Source organism: Pseudomyrmex gracilis, unplaced genomic scaffold, assembly GCF_002006095.1.
Source record: "Pseudomyrmex gracilis isolate BER0280 unplaced genomic scaffold, ASM200609v1 scaffold_44, whole genome shotgun sequence".
NCBI classification, from domain to species: domain Eukaryota; kingdom Metazoa; phylum Arthropoda; class Insecta; order Hymenoptera; family Formicidae; genus Pseudomyrmex; species Pseudomyrmex gracilis.
In genome coordinates this window covers 654,993-670,275 of record NW_018020628.1, presented here as the reverse complement: position 1 = coordinate 670,275, position 15,283 = coordinate 654,993, and the positions used below count along the sequence as shown (strand labels likewise).

The following is a 15,283-nucleotide window of genomic DNA, read 5'->3' as shown; positions in this document are numbered from 1 at the left end:
GGGTTTTACATACACGTACATACGCTTATGTGTATTTTTGCATTCGCTCTGTTATGTGCGTGAAAGAAGTAGGTATCTATGTCAAAAACAGTTTACTTAGGTTGTATAGATCACAGATATTTCGCTTGATATATCATATATGTATAAGGTAATAATTTTTGTTGGTTCGCTTCCGTCTGAGCGTGTTAGGTTTTTCAAAGTTTGAAATATCGAACATGCAAGTGTAATATATTTCGTTGTTTAAAAGATATCGATACATATACATAATAAAGGTACACAAATGCAAGTTGAAGTAATATAAATTTTTTTTAACAATAAGATTTGATAACAGTTATTCTCAAATTTTTCAGTGAAAAGTAAAAGAATGAAATGAGAAAATTATTAGTTTTGCCGGTTTTAAAAATAAAAGTTTTGAACATTATATCAATATAACATGATTTTACATAAAATATTTGTTAGTTTTTGTAAATTACTTGTTTTCGATGTTTTAAATTTTAGTAAATGACAATTTTGTCTGTTTTGTTTGCGTCGAAATTGACGCTTGAATTGCGCCACAATTTGCAAAGCTCTAGCGTTCCGGGATTATTTCGCGAAAAATAATAGACCTTAACTTTGTTTAGTATATATTATCTTCTTTAGTGTTTATTATATTATTTATTTCTTTCCGTGTTTACTTTTTTCTGATTCTTATGGGTTTGTATTTCAGCAAAGAGAAGCTGCGGAGAGCGGCTAGGGTCAAGTGTCGACTCGAAACCTGGACTCGTGCACATAGCACGGAATAGAAAATAGAACCATGTTGATGTTTGGACACAGCGTTGCCGTGGAACTTGCGGCACTCCTGACGTCACGCAGTAAAGAGGGTAATTTACGATTGGTGAGAAAAGTACGACGCGAGTCGTACCTTTCTACCTCTCTACTGCGTGACGTCACGTGCCGCAAGTTCCACAACGACGCTGTTTGGACATAGCGTACGAATCGACAAGTCGGTCGTGGACATGGCTATGTAGTTGCCAATGTGCACCACCTGTGGATTTCCACCACATGTGCGCTGGCTTAGGGTGGAAAAGTGATTACACATTTTCTTATGGGCCTGGCCGCTCTCAAGTTTCTCTCTGGCATGTATAGTATTACCAACATCAAAATCTCGTTACGTTCATAAGGAGAAACCGACGGTAGATAACGGCGTTTGTATAAAAAAAAAAAATAGTGATCCGAGTGAACGGAGAGAGAAGCGATGGCATTCGAATAATTTGGCCGATCAACCAATGCGCACATTTTAATCGCATTGATCGACCAGGTTACCTCGATCAATCGCAACCGAGATGACAAGACTGAGCTCTTTATTTTCTCGATTTTTCTAAATTTTTTTCTCAGTTTCTTATTTTCTCGTTTCTAAATTCAAATTATTTGAAAGTTCCGAAGATCAAAGAGTCTTATTTTCTTTCTTTTATAATATTGCGACGCAATATGCTAATTCTATCTAAATGTAAAAAAATTTCTTATGGACGTTCCGATGTATGTAAAGAAATCACTAATCATCATGAACGGCGATGTATTATTTTCTTCCCTCGTGATCAGATACGGACTTGACTCGCCTTTATCTGTCGCTGTTACAATCTGAAAAAGAAAAATTGTTACTTCAATGTAGATTGGTTTCAGGTGAATGTACATTTGTGTATCACTATACAATTTTGTTTACCTCGCTAGTGCGACTACTACCGCTCGGTTTATTCAAATGGCCTTTATAGGGAGGTACACGAAATCGTTCGTTTTTATTTTTACGTAGTAACTTCATTTTCACATTTCTTCCCTTTCTCCGAAAAATAATATTGTCGTGTTTGTTATATTCGTCTTGTTTAAATTTTTTGGTGGAGAAAGGTAAACAAATGTTTTCATCTCGAAAATCATCCGTTTCATTGTCCTTTTTAAAGTATATAATGTTAGAAGAATCCAATGATACCTATAACATAATATACAAAAAAAATCATTAACTTACTATTATAAATCTGCAGTAAATTAAATATATTCACACTCACTTTTTGTATAAAGTATTTAAACAAATTTGTTATTATAGTTCGTGATTTATATAAGCAGAAAAATGAAGCAATGTTTACCTGTTCATCTAGTTTGCATCTTTTTCTTTTAATAGACTTTTTCGGAATGTCATATGATGGGAACTCAGTAATAGTTTTATGTCTAAGTGGCTTTCTTGAGCTACTTTCCTTCCTCAATGTTTGCCGACATTCAGTATACTATGAGTAAACAATTATTTTAATCAAAATACATACTAAATATCTAACTAATATAATATTAAATATCCTAAACAAAAGTATTTTAAATTTTGATATTCTCGATAATCCGCAACACACACACACAAATACCTTGTTAATAGCATTTTGTATTGATTGTATCCATTGCTCACTATCATCGTTTTCCGAATACAAGAGAAATGCTTCGTGCAAACACGTTATGCGAAACAGTTTCTTGCTCAGAACACAAGTTAAACTGCACTTGTTCAACGGTAGAACGCAAGACACGCTTAATGAAGTTTCCGGTTCGCCCTTACAATATAATAAAGTATCATTTAAAAGAACAAAGTATCTCTTGTAAGCAACTTTTCCGCGTCTCGAAACACGCATCAACGGTCCCTGTTTAAGTAACATTCTGCCAGGTTTGACGAGATTGATCGAAGTGGAGATACACTTCTGAAGATTCAGTAATTTCTGTGTCTCTTCATTCTGCGCGATCAAAGAGTTTATGTGCTTCGCGGACTTTTCAATTTCAACCAGACAGCCTGTGTGAAAAAATACCATCAAGTAACATAAAATGTTACACACATATTATAATTGTGTTAAGTATCTTGGTGATACACTTACTCTGTAAGGGTCGATATTCTTTGTGTCTGCAAGGAGTGTGTTGCAACACCTCTTTAACAAGTAACTGATATCTCGGTACTCTTTGCACAGGTGTGATCAACAACGAAGATAATTTCCTGCTTACTTCCGGCCTTGTTTCTTGATCAGAAATAAACTTTTTAAAGGCGGGATTGTTCTCTTCACTTGTCTAAAAAAAAGATAATGTCCAGATCAACTTCAATATTGCCATTTGTTCGTCGATATAGCGTATGATAGAAATATTTGTTGAGATTACTTGGATTAGATGTAACACTTGTGTGTAATCGTAAACGTAAACGGAATACAGCTTGAAAAACGGTGCGAGTTTATGAAATACTTCCGCCACGTTGTCGGGATTGCGTTTTAATCCCTCTATCAATTCGCCACTCACATTATACAATGTTGTTATATTCTCCAGTAGACTGACGAGTAATGGATGATCTAGTAACTTTCTTTCGAGAATAGGTTGTATAAAAAACTGTAAAGAAATACACACTACTTTTATAACTATTTCATATACAGTACAATTTACATTTACAAAACTCCTACCTTTGCCAGAATTTCCAACTGTTGCAAATAGGTAACTTCTGTAGCTAAGATTTCCTGAATGGCCTGTGCTCTTAGAGCTCTTTCTTTTGCTTCTGCATACTTCTCGTTATCTTCATTCAATGCGTGTAAAACTGTAAAAATGTTAAAATATATATAATATAAATATATAAAAATATATATACATAAGAAAATTTATAGATTAATACCTTTCATACGGCTCCGCATACTCAACATGTTCCTTTCGTCAATAATTTTTCTTAATTCTGAACTGAGACTGGCTTGCGGCGATAACGGCGAATACATAATTAATTGTGTAATATATGTAATATTGTCGAAAAGAAGATGTTACTGTCGCGTATAAATAATAAATAAATAAGAATTCTCTATTACGTATTTTGCGTAAAAAATCTATAACAATAACTTAACGACAATGTTGTATCGTTTAATTATTTTCCGAGATAATATGACAAGTATTGTAAAACAACTTGTTTTGTATCTTACACATCGACTTATTACTCCAATGTTACCATACCGGCTAAAATTTAAATTGACAGTAGCGAACACCTGTTCACAGCGACGCCGAAGCTGCGATTAGTCGACGCGCGCGCGTCCAATGAAAGAACGCACCAACATGGCGTACTCCACATTTGATATTTGTTTTTTTGTGTTTAAATGACGCGCTACGTATACCAAAAACTCTGGCACGCATATATGTAAATGTGTCAACAATTTTGCACAATTAATATGCAAAGTTTTATATTTAGCAATCCTCAGAATCTCGATTTTACACACGCACGTTTGGCAGAATAATGTTGGACAACCTGTTTATGCGCAAGATCGGAGCAGAAAGAGGGAGAGAGAGAGAGAGAGAGAGAGTGAGCAAAAGCAAGAGAGTGGTGTGATCTATGGTGTATCAAAACACGCGACGATGAAGTGACAATTTCACGAATATCGTACTCACGATCGAGCGTGACATATTTTCGCGATTGACGTATTACGATAAGGGAAATTGCTGGACGTTATTGTTGGAACCAGAACGTTAAAATCTCCCTCGTATTCTCATCGCACCGAGGTATGATATGACAGATTTCGATTCTTAAAAATATCCTGAAAATGCGCACGGTTGATTTGAGGTTGTCAATAGCGAAATGTTTCATATCGATATTGTGTCCTTTATGTTTTTGAACGTCTGTTTTTTGGCCATTTGGATCGCAAAAAAAAAAAAAAAAAAAAAAAAAAAAAAAAAAAAAAAAAATAAACACAAAGAGACCACAATCGCGTCCGAATGATTTGCGAATTATTGTCTTAATTTTTTTTTCACTCAGGAAATTACGTAATGAAATAGCATTCATTGTTTTGCATACATGTTNAAAAATATCCTGAAAATGCGCACGGTTGATTTGAGGTTGTCAATAGCGAAATGTTTCATATCGATATTGTGTCCTTTATGTTTTTGAACGTCTGTACTTTAGCCATTTGGATCGCAAAAATAAAAAAAAAAAAAAAAAAAAAAAAAAAAAACAAATATGCACACAATGCGACCACCATCGCGTCCGAATGATTTGCGAATTATTGTCTTAATTTTTTTTTCACTCAGGAAATTACGTAATGAAATAGCATTCATTGTTTTGCATACATGTTTTATGCGCAACTTTGACATTTTGCTCCATTGTTTTCAAGACCAGTAGAACCGAATTCTTTTTTCAACACATGGGTATCTCAAGAAAGCGATGTCACGCGATTTTTTCTGTTTTCATATGCACTCAAAAAAGTGTAACTATAAAAATAGGTTATGAACCGCAAACATGTAGCTCGTAAACTAGATTTTTTTGAAGGTTATGTGAAGTGATTTTTACGTCTCAATATAAAATTTAAGAAATTTTTTTAAACTGTTTACTTCTGATAATATTTGTTGTAACTCTATTAGAGAACAATTATGTCTTCGACATGTGTGATTTAATATATAAAACGGAACAAAATTGTGTCCAATACTCATTTTGACAATTTTTGGTTTTTATCTCGTCATTTTATATTTATCAAAAATAAATATTGTATTATATATATATTTATTAGTAAAAGTAAAAATATAATAATCAGTATAATTATACTGACAACATTTACATAGTAAACATAAACAGAGTTGTTAAAAGATATTTATAATATCCATATGGAAAATTAAAAGTAGGTCGTGTACAGAGAAAGGAAAAGAAGAGAGAGAGAGAGAGAGAGAGAGAGAGAAAAATGAATGAATGAGTGATAAAGAAAAGAACACCTGATGTTGACTTGTATGCAGTTAACCAGATAATATATAAGTTCTACTTTATCTTAAAAATGTAAACGTAAATGATTACATATGTACATATGCAAAATTAAATATATATTTGTGTCTGTTTGTTTCAGGATACTATGTCTATGTATGACAACTAAGAATGATAAATTGCATATCTATACAAACATGAGGATTGTTTAAATGATTATTATAGATGTTCTGAATTCTCATTTGGTGAGAGTTTGACTTATGTGAATTTTAAAAATGCCACAAGGAGATGGTGCTGCTAATGCAGCACCTAGTAACCAAAATGTTGCAATGCCGCATAATTTCCATGGTCTTGCTGGTGTAATAGGACCGGTTTTAAATAATAATATCAATAATATCAATATAGCTAGAAATAATAATAATCAAAATCCACTTATTAATATTCGGGATAGATTGTTCCATGCACTATTTATCAAAGCAGCATTAGGTTATGCACGTGTATTTCCAAAGCCTGTCAGGAGACTCATTGAATTTTTAGTTCTATTAAAGGTATGTGTAAAATATTTGTCATCAAACACATTTGAAATGTAAAATTAATGTAAAATATATATTGTACATGTAAAAAAATAATCTCTATATGATATGATAAGTAAATATAAGAGATAAAAAAGAAGAAACATTTGATAAAAAACAAATATAATTTTTCTTTTCAGGCTATATTGGCATTTTTTGTACTGGCTTATATCCACATAGTATTTTCACGTGCACCAACTAATTGCTTAGAACATATAAGAGATGAATGGCCAAGAGATGGTATACTAAGAGTTGAAATTCTCAGGAATGGTGATGATGATTATAGTATAGAGGAAAGCTATGCCAAAGAGGAAAAATTGAGACAAGAAAAAGTTGATGATTTAACTAATGCTTTAGGAATGTTAACCAGAGATGGGTAAGTTAATGTGTGTGTGTGTGTGTGTGTGTACATATGTTAGAATATTTAAAATAATATACAAATAATTAAATATATCTACACTGTAAAACTGTAAAAATGTAATTAACGATATTAAGTGGTATGAAAATTCACATTACTTATGTTTATATTAGATTTATAAATATTGAACCTTCGGCTGTTGATGAAATTCGGGACACGGTGAATGTTTCTGATGAAGAAAATCTTGACAATTTAACATTATCTCAAGATATAATAAGTGCCACAGCCCTCGGAGAGATACAAGATCCTTTGAGCACGACAAATACAACAATGGGTTCGACATTACCGACTAAGCTTTGGAATGACTTAAATAAAGCTAAAAAACCGGTACATATATACGTATATAAATAATATAAATTGCTGTTCTAATAATGTAAAACGTGTTTGTTATTTTTATATTTATATTTTATATGTAATTATATATAATTCAGTTGTTTTTATAATTTTAGTCACCCAATGAAAAATCATCTTTTGCAAGTACGAAAAGTAACTCTTCAAAAGTTCCTCGAGTTGATCAGTTAAATAAAGATCATGCGCCTTTAAGAGATCAGGATAAAGTATCAGGTAAATATAAAGTAAGAACATTACTAAGGTTGCGTCTCAATATTCACTGCCAGTACTACAAATCTATAACACATGTGACGTGTGTAAATTTTCATTATCAACAGTGAATATCGGAACGCAACTCAAAACAGCTAAGTAATCGTAATAAAAAAAAATTACGTATATTGATTTCACGGTCATTTTTTTTTTTAACTTAAAATCCTTATTAATATTTCTAGAAGACGAATATATCGTGGAATATTCATTGGAGTATGGTTTTCTGCGATTATCACCTGCGGCTCGACAAAGACTAAAGATTCCAGTCAAAATAGTGACTTTAGATCCGTCGAACGACAAATGTTTTGGTGATAGATTTTCAAGATACATATTAGATGAGTTTTTGGGTTATGACGATTTACTGATGGCGAGTATCAAGACGTTGGCCGAACAGGAAGACAATAAAGGTTTTTTGCGGTAAATATAACGTAATTTATTTTTGTGATGAAACAACAATTTACAACGAATTCGATTGGATGCACTAGTGCGCACTGAGTGCGATCTCTTTCAGTGTGCAGCAAAATACTAACAATGAAATATTCTATTACATATTGAAAGAAGGCGCCACTCAGTGCGCACTAGTGCATCCAATCGAATTTGTCGTTAGTTGATCATCGTACTGCATTAGGACAACGATTTTGTTGAAATAAGAAATAAGTTAGTTGAATAATATTCTTTTTAAATTTTTGATACAGCAACGTCGTGACGGGAGAACATTATCGATTTGTGAGCATGTGGATGGCACGAACATCGTACTTGGCTGCGTTTTTTGTTATGCTTGTATTTGTAAGTATCTTATAAATTTTATAGTCCATATTTTTATCAATTGATTACATAAGTTCTCATAAAATTTGTTTGACAAAAGACATGGTTGTTGATATAAATAATAAATTCATTTATCCACACAAAAGGATACTTCGCGTGAAAATTATCATACGTATTTACGCGAAGAAATCTAAAATTTATTACATAAAAAGAAATGATTATTTTTTAAGCTCTAACATTACTCTATGTCATGGAATCATAGAGTTGGCTTGTATATCCTTTTTCGGTGATAATAAATTCCTCTCCATCAGAGGAACTATTTCACGCTCACCTATACGATGGCCTAACACGTGTAAAACGATACAGCAATCAATTCAAGCTAACCACCCACTGTAACTTGCCAGCGCGTAGCTTTCCTATCCCCTGTGTCCTCATCCGCGCGCGCGATCCCTTTGGAGTTGAACCGTCGGGTATAAATCAACGTTATTAGAGGCGTCGTATTCGTCGTAGTTGGCCCCACGTCGGTAATTTTGTATCAAATTGTGGTGAAATAGATTGCAGCATACGGCGGTCGAGATCACCGTTACTTGATGAGACTCTTAATTGACACGGTGCTTTTAATGTAGTATAATATATGATTCCGCGTGCTCATCTAATGCTCGTAATTAAAATCGTCGCTCTCTTTCTGTAATTACACATTACCTTTTCTGATCTGGATTACGTGAGATATTTTCGAACGGTTTGGTTTCTTTTGCCATTTAAGACTTTGCAAAGAATTGCATATACAATCTGTTCGGCAGCGTTTTTGTTGCGAAAACTTTTCTCATGTAGTGTTTAAATGCGATAGAATTTGCAGAATCGCCGCCTCGTGACTCGAATTGCCACTCAGCGGTGAGATATTTTGTTCTTTAGACCGGTGGACAATGCGGTTCGCTTTGCAACGTGGAGCAAACGCGACGTCAATCGGAGTTTATCGGGTAAAGAGTTGAAGGGCGAGGGGAAGGAGGAGTCGCTCGTGTCGCGACACGTGAATTCGAGCCCCCGGCTGCCTGGAGGGCTCACCCTGAGCCACTCCCGCTGGTCCGCCGTCGAATCACGTGCACACGACTGTCGTCATGCACGTATTACCGTGTATTCTCCTCTGTCATGTGCACGCGACGTCCGGCGCTCCGTTACAATGTGATCCAGCATGAAATACTATTCCCTCTTCCTTTATCTTTCTCCTTGTTTGCCCCGCTCTGTGTTTGCGCGTTTGTCGCTCGCATCCGTTTCACCCTCTGGGGTGAAGCGGACGCATCTCTTATATCGAATTCGATTGACCGTGCTATAATACATAGTCGGATTTACCATAAGAGATGTCTATTAGCTGCGTGTCGTCCGACGGGAAATAAAAGAGAGTATATATATTTAAATATATACAATATATATATTTATAATACGATATATATATTTAAATATATACGATATATATATATATTTAAATATATACGATATATTTTAATGTAAATTCGTAATTAAGCAAACAGTACGCGAACAATGACTCGTGAATGTTATCTTGACAGTAAACGCTGTCATATGTTATGATAAAAACCCAGTGAGACGCGCGCGAAGATAAGAGTTTTCACTTTTTAAATCAAATGTTTTGACTTTTTCAGCAGAAGGATTAAGTTGTTATTATTCGGATAAAAATATTTATAACAACCGACAACAACTAGTCTTCATTGGTTTATAATTTTTTTTTTTTTATCGCTTCCTTTTTAATTCTCTCTGTTCCGATTTTTTTTTGTTTTTAATAACATCTACGCACTCGTACAAAACAGGATCGAACAACCCCCGTTACTAAGGCTGGCTGTTGCAAATAGCAGATTATCTTCGAGGGTGTCAGGTGCTGGTTCAATCTGAACCGATCGCAATTCAATTTCAACATTCGCTCAACCCGCTAACCGACTACGAGCGACCAGTTCGCAATTTACGTGACGCCGTAACTTTGTCAAAGCTACTGGCGCAAAATTTCAGAATATCCGCAACTTATATTACGTTTCCGTTGCTTTTTAATCAGTAGCAATCTCGTCTTTGTAATTGCGACACATCGTGACATTGTCTTAATTTTAATCTCAACACTTGAATCTGATAACAGTATCGTTGCACTTTGTTTCAGACGGTTTCGATTTCGATGTTGCTACGTTATTCACATCATCAGATCTTCGTCTTTATCGGTAAGTGATAAACTTTTTTTGTTCACACCTAGATGACTTTTTGTTTTGCAAAGAAAAAGAAAGAGAGAACTTGACGACATGATGCTTTTAAACAACCTTGTTGCGCGCGATCTAAAATACGATTTACGTACATATCTTCGCGCACACCGAGTGGATCGGATGATGCAATGATTCTGTGAAGTGTGTTCTTTTTCCCCCTCCTTTAACTGTGTTCTACGCAATATCTCCACTGGTCTGCATTTATAACGTTCCGCGCGACGTTCAACGAAGCTATTCGTGTGTGTGTCATCATCATCGCAGGATGGAGTTATCCGCGTTATTTTCGTCGCCTTTTGTGCTGTTATTGACTACTTTGATAGTCCTCGGAGTTCTTAGACTCTTCTTTCAAGCATATCATTTGTTCTCTTACTGGAAGAAAAGAGGCATACCTTATATTCCGGATTCGTTTAAGTCTTTTATATTATTGTGGAAACCGTTCTTCCGTCTAATCAGCTTCACCGATTTCGCTAACGCTCTCTACTATCATCATTCGGATGTCAGATACTTTGGATCAATAGATCTCGCTACGCCTACTGTGATTCTACGCGATCCCGAGCTAATCAAAGACGTGATGGTAAAAGAGTTCGAGCATTTTCACGATCATCAGTTGTTCGTGAGCGAAGACATAGATCCGTTATTCGGCAAGAACATTTTCTCTCTGCGTGGAGATCGTTGGAGAGAAATGCGAAACACGCTAAGTCCGTCTTTCACCGCCAGCAAGATGAAACTTATGGTTGAACTGATATCGAAATGCGCTCACGAGTTCGTCGATTATTTGGTCGATCATCCGGATCTTTGTCATTCTATCGAGACAAAGCAAGTCTTCAGACGATACACCACCGACGTAATTGCCACAGCCGCTTTCGGCATAAGTGTCAATTCTATGAAGGAACAGAACAACGAGTTTTACACGAAAGGAGTGCAAGCCACGAAGTTTTCAAATGGATTTCTAAGTATGGTGAAATTTATATTTATGCGCGCGTTCCCGCAATTCTCCAAGTCGATCGGCTTGTCTCTCTTCGACCCAGCTGTGCCCGAGTTTTTCAAGAGAATTGTGAGAGAGACCATTAAAGCTCGCGAGGAACAAGGTATCGTTCGACCGGATATGATTCACCTGTTAATGCAAGCTCGGGACAAAGACGGTCCGAGCGCTCACAAAATGACATTGGACGACATTGTTTCGCAAGCTTTTATCTTCTTCTTCGCCGGTTTTGACACGTCTTCGACGTTAATGTGTTTCGCCGTCCATGAATTGGCGGTCAATCCTGATATTCAAGAACGTCTGCGTAAAGAAGTAGAAGAGCATCGCGACGAAAACGGTGACATCACTTACGACTCGTTATCGAAGATGACTTACATGGAGATGGTAGTTTCCGAAACTCTCAGAAAATATCCACCAGTGGCTATAATCGACAGACTTTGCACGAAGAGTTACGAGTTGCCTCCCGCGAAACCGGGTTATAAGAGCGTTATTATCGAGCCCGATACTGTAATGATGGTTCCCGTTTACGGACTGCATCACGATCCCGCGTACTTTCCGAATCCGCAGAAGTTCGATCCCGAGAGATTCAACGACGAAAACAAGGACAGTATGAATCCGTACACTTATCTGCCTTTCGGACTCGGGCCTAGAAAGTGTATTGGCAATCGGTTTGCCCTTATGGAGACGAAGCTTCTAATAGCTTATCTCTTGCAAAAATTCACCTTCAAGACCACGGAGAAGACCGTCGAGCCTGTCGTGTTCGACAAGAAGGAATTCACGTTGGTACCTGACGGAGGATTCTGGATTTCCTTGGAAAAAAGAATATAAATCTTGACTTAAGAATGCAAACAGATGTCTAGAATTTTTTTATAATGTCACATTAAGTAATTCTATTCCTCTGTTATCTAATGTCAAGTTAAGTAATTCTATTACACGTTATCAAAGAAGAAAGACCTTGCATTGCCATAAACAATCACCGCGATCAAGTGAGATCGCGAAGGTCAACGTCGATGTTGTGGTTTATGTAACTTATTTGTTTGCGGACTACGATAATTGATTGACTTGATAGATACGTTCTCTATATTATTTTTTTATATAAATATATCGCGTCACAATTTTACATTTTTTGTTTTAGACAGTTGTTTTCTTCAACGTAGATTGTTTATTGTGTAATTTGATTTAAAAAAATTTAGGCGCAATGATTACATTTTACGATATTGGATATAATAACACACACAACTGACTGAAACAATGTGTAATGTGTTCACAGTGTATTTGTGATAACTAAAAAAAAAAAAAAAGCTGTGAAAATATTTTTTTACACAATACATTTTACAAATAGAACTTTGTCAATAATAATTTCCAAAGCGGTATTAAAATGTACATATTGAACAATATATAAACAATTATCTCTCTTTTCTTTTTTGCAGAGAAAATTGTTACTTTTATATTATAAAAGCTACTTTTTTTATATAAAATAAAATTGTTAATAAATAATCACGTTACAATATTGATATGTACAAATGTTTTGCATCTCTCTTTCTCTCTTTCTCTTTCTATTTTATCATCAGAGTTATCATCAGTTTTTTTTTTGTTTTTTAGAGTAGATAGCGCACGTGATTGAAATTATAAGATTTTCTTATCAATATTACTGAGGGATCACAGATCTTTTATCATATTGATAAGTTATTGGAAGTAAAAATTGTGTGAACAAACGTATTATGTATATATATCGTGTCTTCCTACACAGTTGTTATATTATTTTTGCCGCACAAAGTTTAAGAGCTTAGAAATCAACCATGTACACAACGGCGCGTGCTGTTTTGATTTTTTTCTTGATCATCCGGAGAGAGTTACCTCAAAAAAAAAAAAAAAGAAGATGAACGCAAAAGTTCAGAGAGGGGAGGTTATTTTCGCAGGTTAATCGCTTGAAATATAAATTTGCATAGAAAAACAGCGCGAAGAGCGGGGCATATTGTCTGCATCTATTTGCAAGTTTTGGATATTTTACGCCAGAGAACTCGCGGGCCGGACTCTTTTGCCTATTTCTCAATTTTTGCTCACGTTTGTAAGATATTCTCACGGTTTGTTGCAACGACCAATGTTGATAATTGTGTGTAAAAACAAAAAACTCCGAAAAAAAAACATGAATGTGTTTACTACGCTTTAAACGGTTTTCTAACAACAACAACAACAACAAGACGCGCTCCATATTACAAACGTACGCGAAAGGTAAAAAAGCGTAAACTCAAACTTCACGCTGAATTTCGTTTCGCGTGTAAAACAGATTATCGATTACACACATGATTCGAAGTTTGAACGTGGTTTTACTGCTAAGACATAAAATTCACACCTCCACTCTCACAGGCGCGTATTATAATGTGTTTAATAATGTGCGCGCGATCTAATTAGAACAAAAGAGAAAGTGGTAAAGCGGTTAACGTAAAAGAAAAAAAAAACGGGAAATAAATGAATAATACACATATACATGTGGCGCGTGATTAGAGAGGGGATTATGCGGGACGGGACGCGAAGAATCGCGCGGCAAGTTTTAATAAGCGGAGGTCTGGAGAGTTAGTGCGTGGAAGAAGATAAAAAAAAAAAAAAAAAAAAAGAAAAAAAGTTAAAATCTAAAATTCATTAAACTGAACCGCCGCCAAGTAACGTCGCGCAAATTTCTAAGTCTCTCTACGTACAGTATCGTATCTTAGAAATTTACTCGGCGTCTTTCTCTCTAAAGAAAAACACGGTCGTCGCGACGGTCGTTCGCAGCATGTGAGTATTAACCTTCCGAATTGCTTTGTTGCACCCACGTGAGCGACGCGATTGTGAATTTTTTATCTATTCCCGAGCGATCTCGATTTTCCACGATTTTCCGACGACGAGATGTGATTATCCGCAAGTAGTCGTAAACATACAAGTTTGTCGCGCGCTTCTCAAATCAATTCTCAATTTCTTCGTGCGCCGTAACAGCGAAAACACGACGGTCGTGTCTCTCTCTCTCTCTCTCTCTCTCTTTGTCTCTCTCTTTCTGTCACCGAGAGTAATTATGCGTATATTCTTTCTTAAACATATTTAACGGGGAAAAGATGCGCGCGAGGAAACAAATCAATACGAGATGTACGAGCGAGAAAGAGCTTTAAAGTGCCGATAGAAAGTTTCGTGGAATTTAAATCAAGATTGACGAAGTTTCGAAATTAATTTGTATCAAGCTTTGAGTCAACTCGTCGAACGCGACACGATTCCTCCACGGGCGTTGCTGAACTTATGTAATAACCTGCTCGCGAAGTCTCTCCGCCACGATGTGCCTGATAAATATTAAACCCCCACAAGCCGTTCCTCGACCGGAATAACGATTTTCACATAGCGTTCGCGCTATGTCCCTACGATTTAACTTGCGCGACCGCGCGTAAGTGTGTGACAGATTTCTTGTAAAAAATTTCACCCTTTCCCTACTCTTCCTTTTCTTGTAAATAAATGCGAAAATAAATATGTTCCTTTTTTTTTTTTTGATCTGTTTCAGTTGAACTCATACAGATGCTGGAGTTCAATTTAACCGTGTCGTTGCCAGCCGCCTCTCTGGTGACGGTAATTCTGGCGCTAGTGGGTAAGTCATGAAGTTTTTTTTCGAAAAAACAATTGGACACGAAAGTGCGCGAATCGTTTTTGAACTGGGGAATAACCGATCGACGAGAAGAATTCTCGAACGAGAACAGTTTTGGACCGCGACCGCCGTTACGCGTGAAATATTAAATATCTTTTTACTAAATCACACACGGATCATCCTCTCCCTCTCTCTCTCTCTCTCTTTTATTCTCGTCTCGTTCTCTCGTCGGTAGGACGTTAGGTCGGTTACAAAGCTGATTGGTCGGGACGGTTAACCCAGGATTCTGCATAAATTTCTGATGAAGGCGCAACAGTTGGGTAACCCGCTCGGAGCCCATTTAGTAGCAGCGGCGGTGGCAACGGCGGCGGCGGCGGCGGCGGCAG

General features: G+C 36.0%; 3 protein-coding genes across 3 annotated transcripts in view; 2 read left to right on the top strand and 1 right to left on the bottom strand.

The window, feature by feature from the left end:
• Positions 1-451: 451 nt before the first annotated feature.
• LOC109853181 (FYVE, RhoGEF and PH domain-containing protein 4-like) lies at positions 452-4,180 on the bottom strand. Its single transcript, XM_020425031.1, has 8 exons — positions 3,650-4,180; positions 3,444-3,574; positions 3,151-3,372; positions 2,877-3,063; positions 2,382-2,794; positions 2,115-2,252; positions 1,700-1,960; positions 452-1,617 (listed from the first exon to the last, which is right to left on the bottom strand). Exons 1-8 carry the CDS (start codon positions 3,744-3,746, stop codon positions 1,477-1,479), a joined length of 1,590 nt encoding a protein of 529 aa, XP_020280620.1. The 5' UTR covers positions 3,747-4,180; the 3' UTR covers positions 452-1,476.
• Positions 4,181-4,335: 155 nt separating this feature from the next.
• Positions 4,336-15,283, top strand: part of LOC109853180 (membralin) — a 49,874-nt gene continuing 38,926 nt past the window's right edge. The window contains exons 1-9 of the mRNA XM_020425030.1: positions 4,336-4,515; positions 5,844-6,249; positions 6,414-6,649; positions 6,805-7,018; positions 7,141-7,255; positions 7,474-7,708; positions 7,987-8,077; positions 10,215-10,272; positions 14,817-14,900. Coding sequence (XP_020280619.1) covers positions 5,977-6,249; positions 6,414-6,649; positions 6,805-7,018; positions 7,141-7,255; positions 7,474-7,708; positions 7,987-8,077; positions 10,215-10,272; positions 14,817-14,900 — 1,306 coding nt within the window. The 5' untranslated portion in view covers positions 4,336-4,515; positions 5,844-5,976. The remainder of the gene's footprint in view (positions 4,516-5,843; positions 6,250-6,413; positions 6,650-6,804; positions 7,019-7,140; positions 7,256-7,473; positions 7,709-7,986; positions 8,078-10,214; positions 10,273-14,816; positions 14,901-15,283) is intronic.
• On the top strand, positions 10,517-12,616 carry LOC109853182 (cytochrome P450 9e2-like). Its single transcript, XM_020425032.1, has one exon. The coding sequence runs from the start codon at positions 10,574-10,576 to the stop codon at positions 12,119-12,121; it is 1,548 nt and encodes a 515-aa protein (XP_020280621.1). The 5' UTR covers positions 10,517-10,573; the 3' UTR covers positions 12,122-12,616.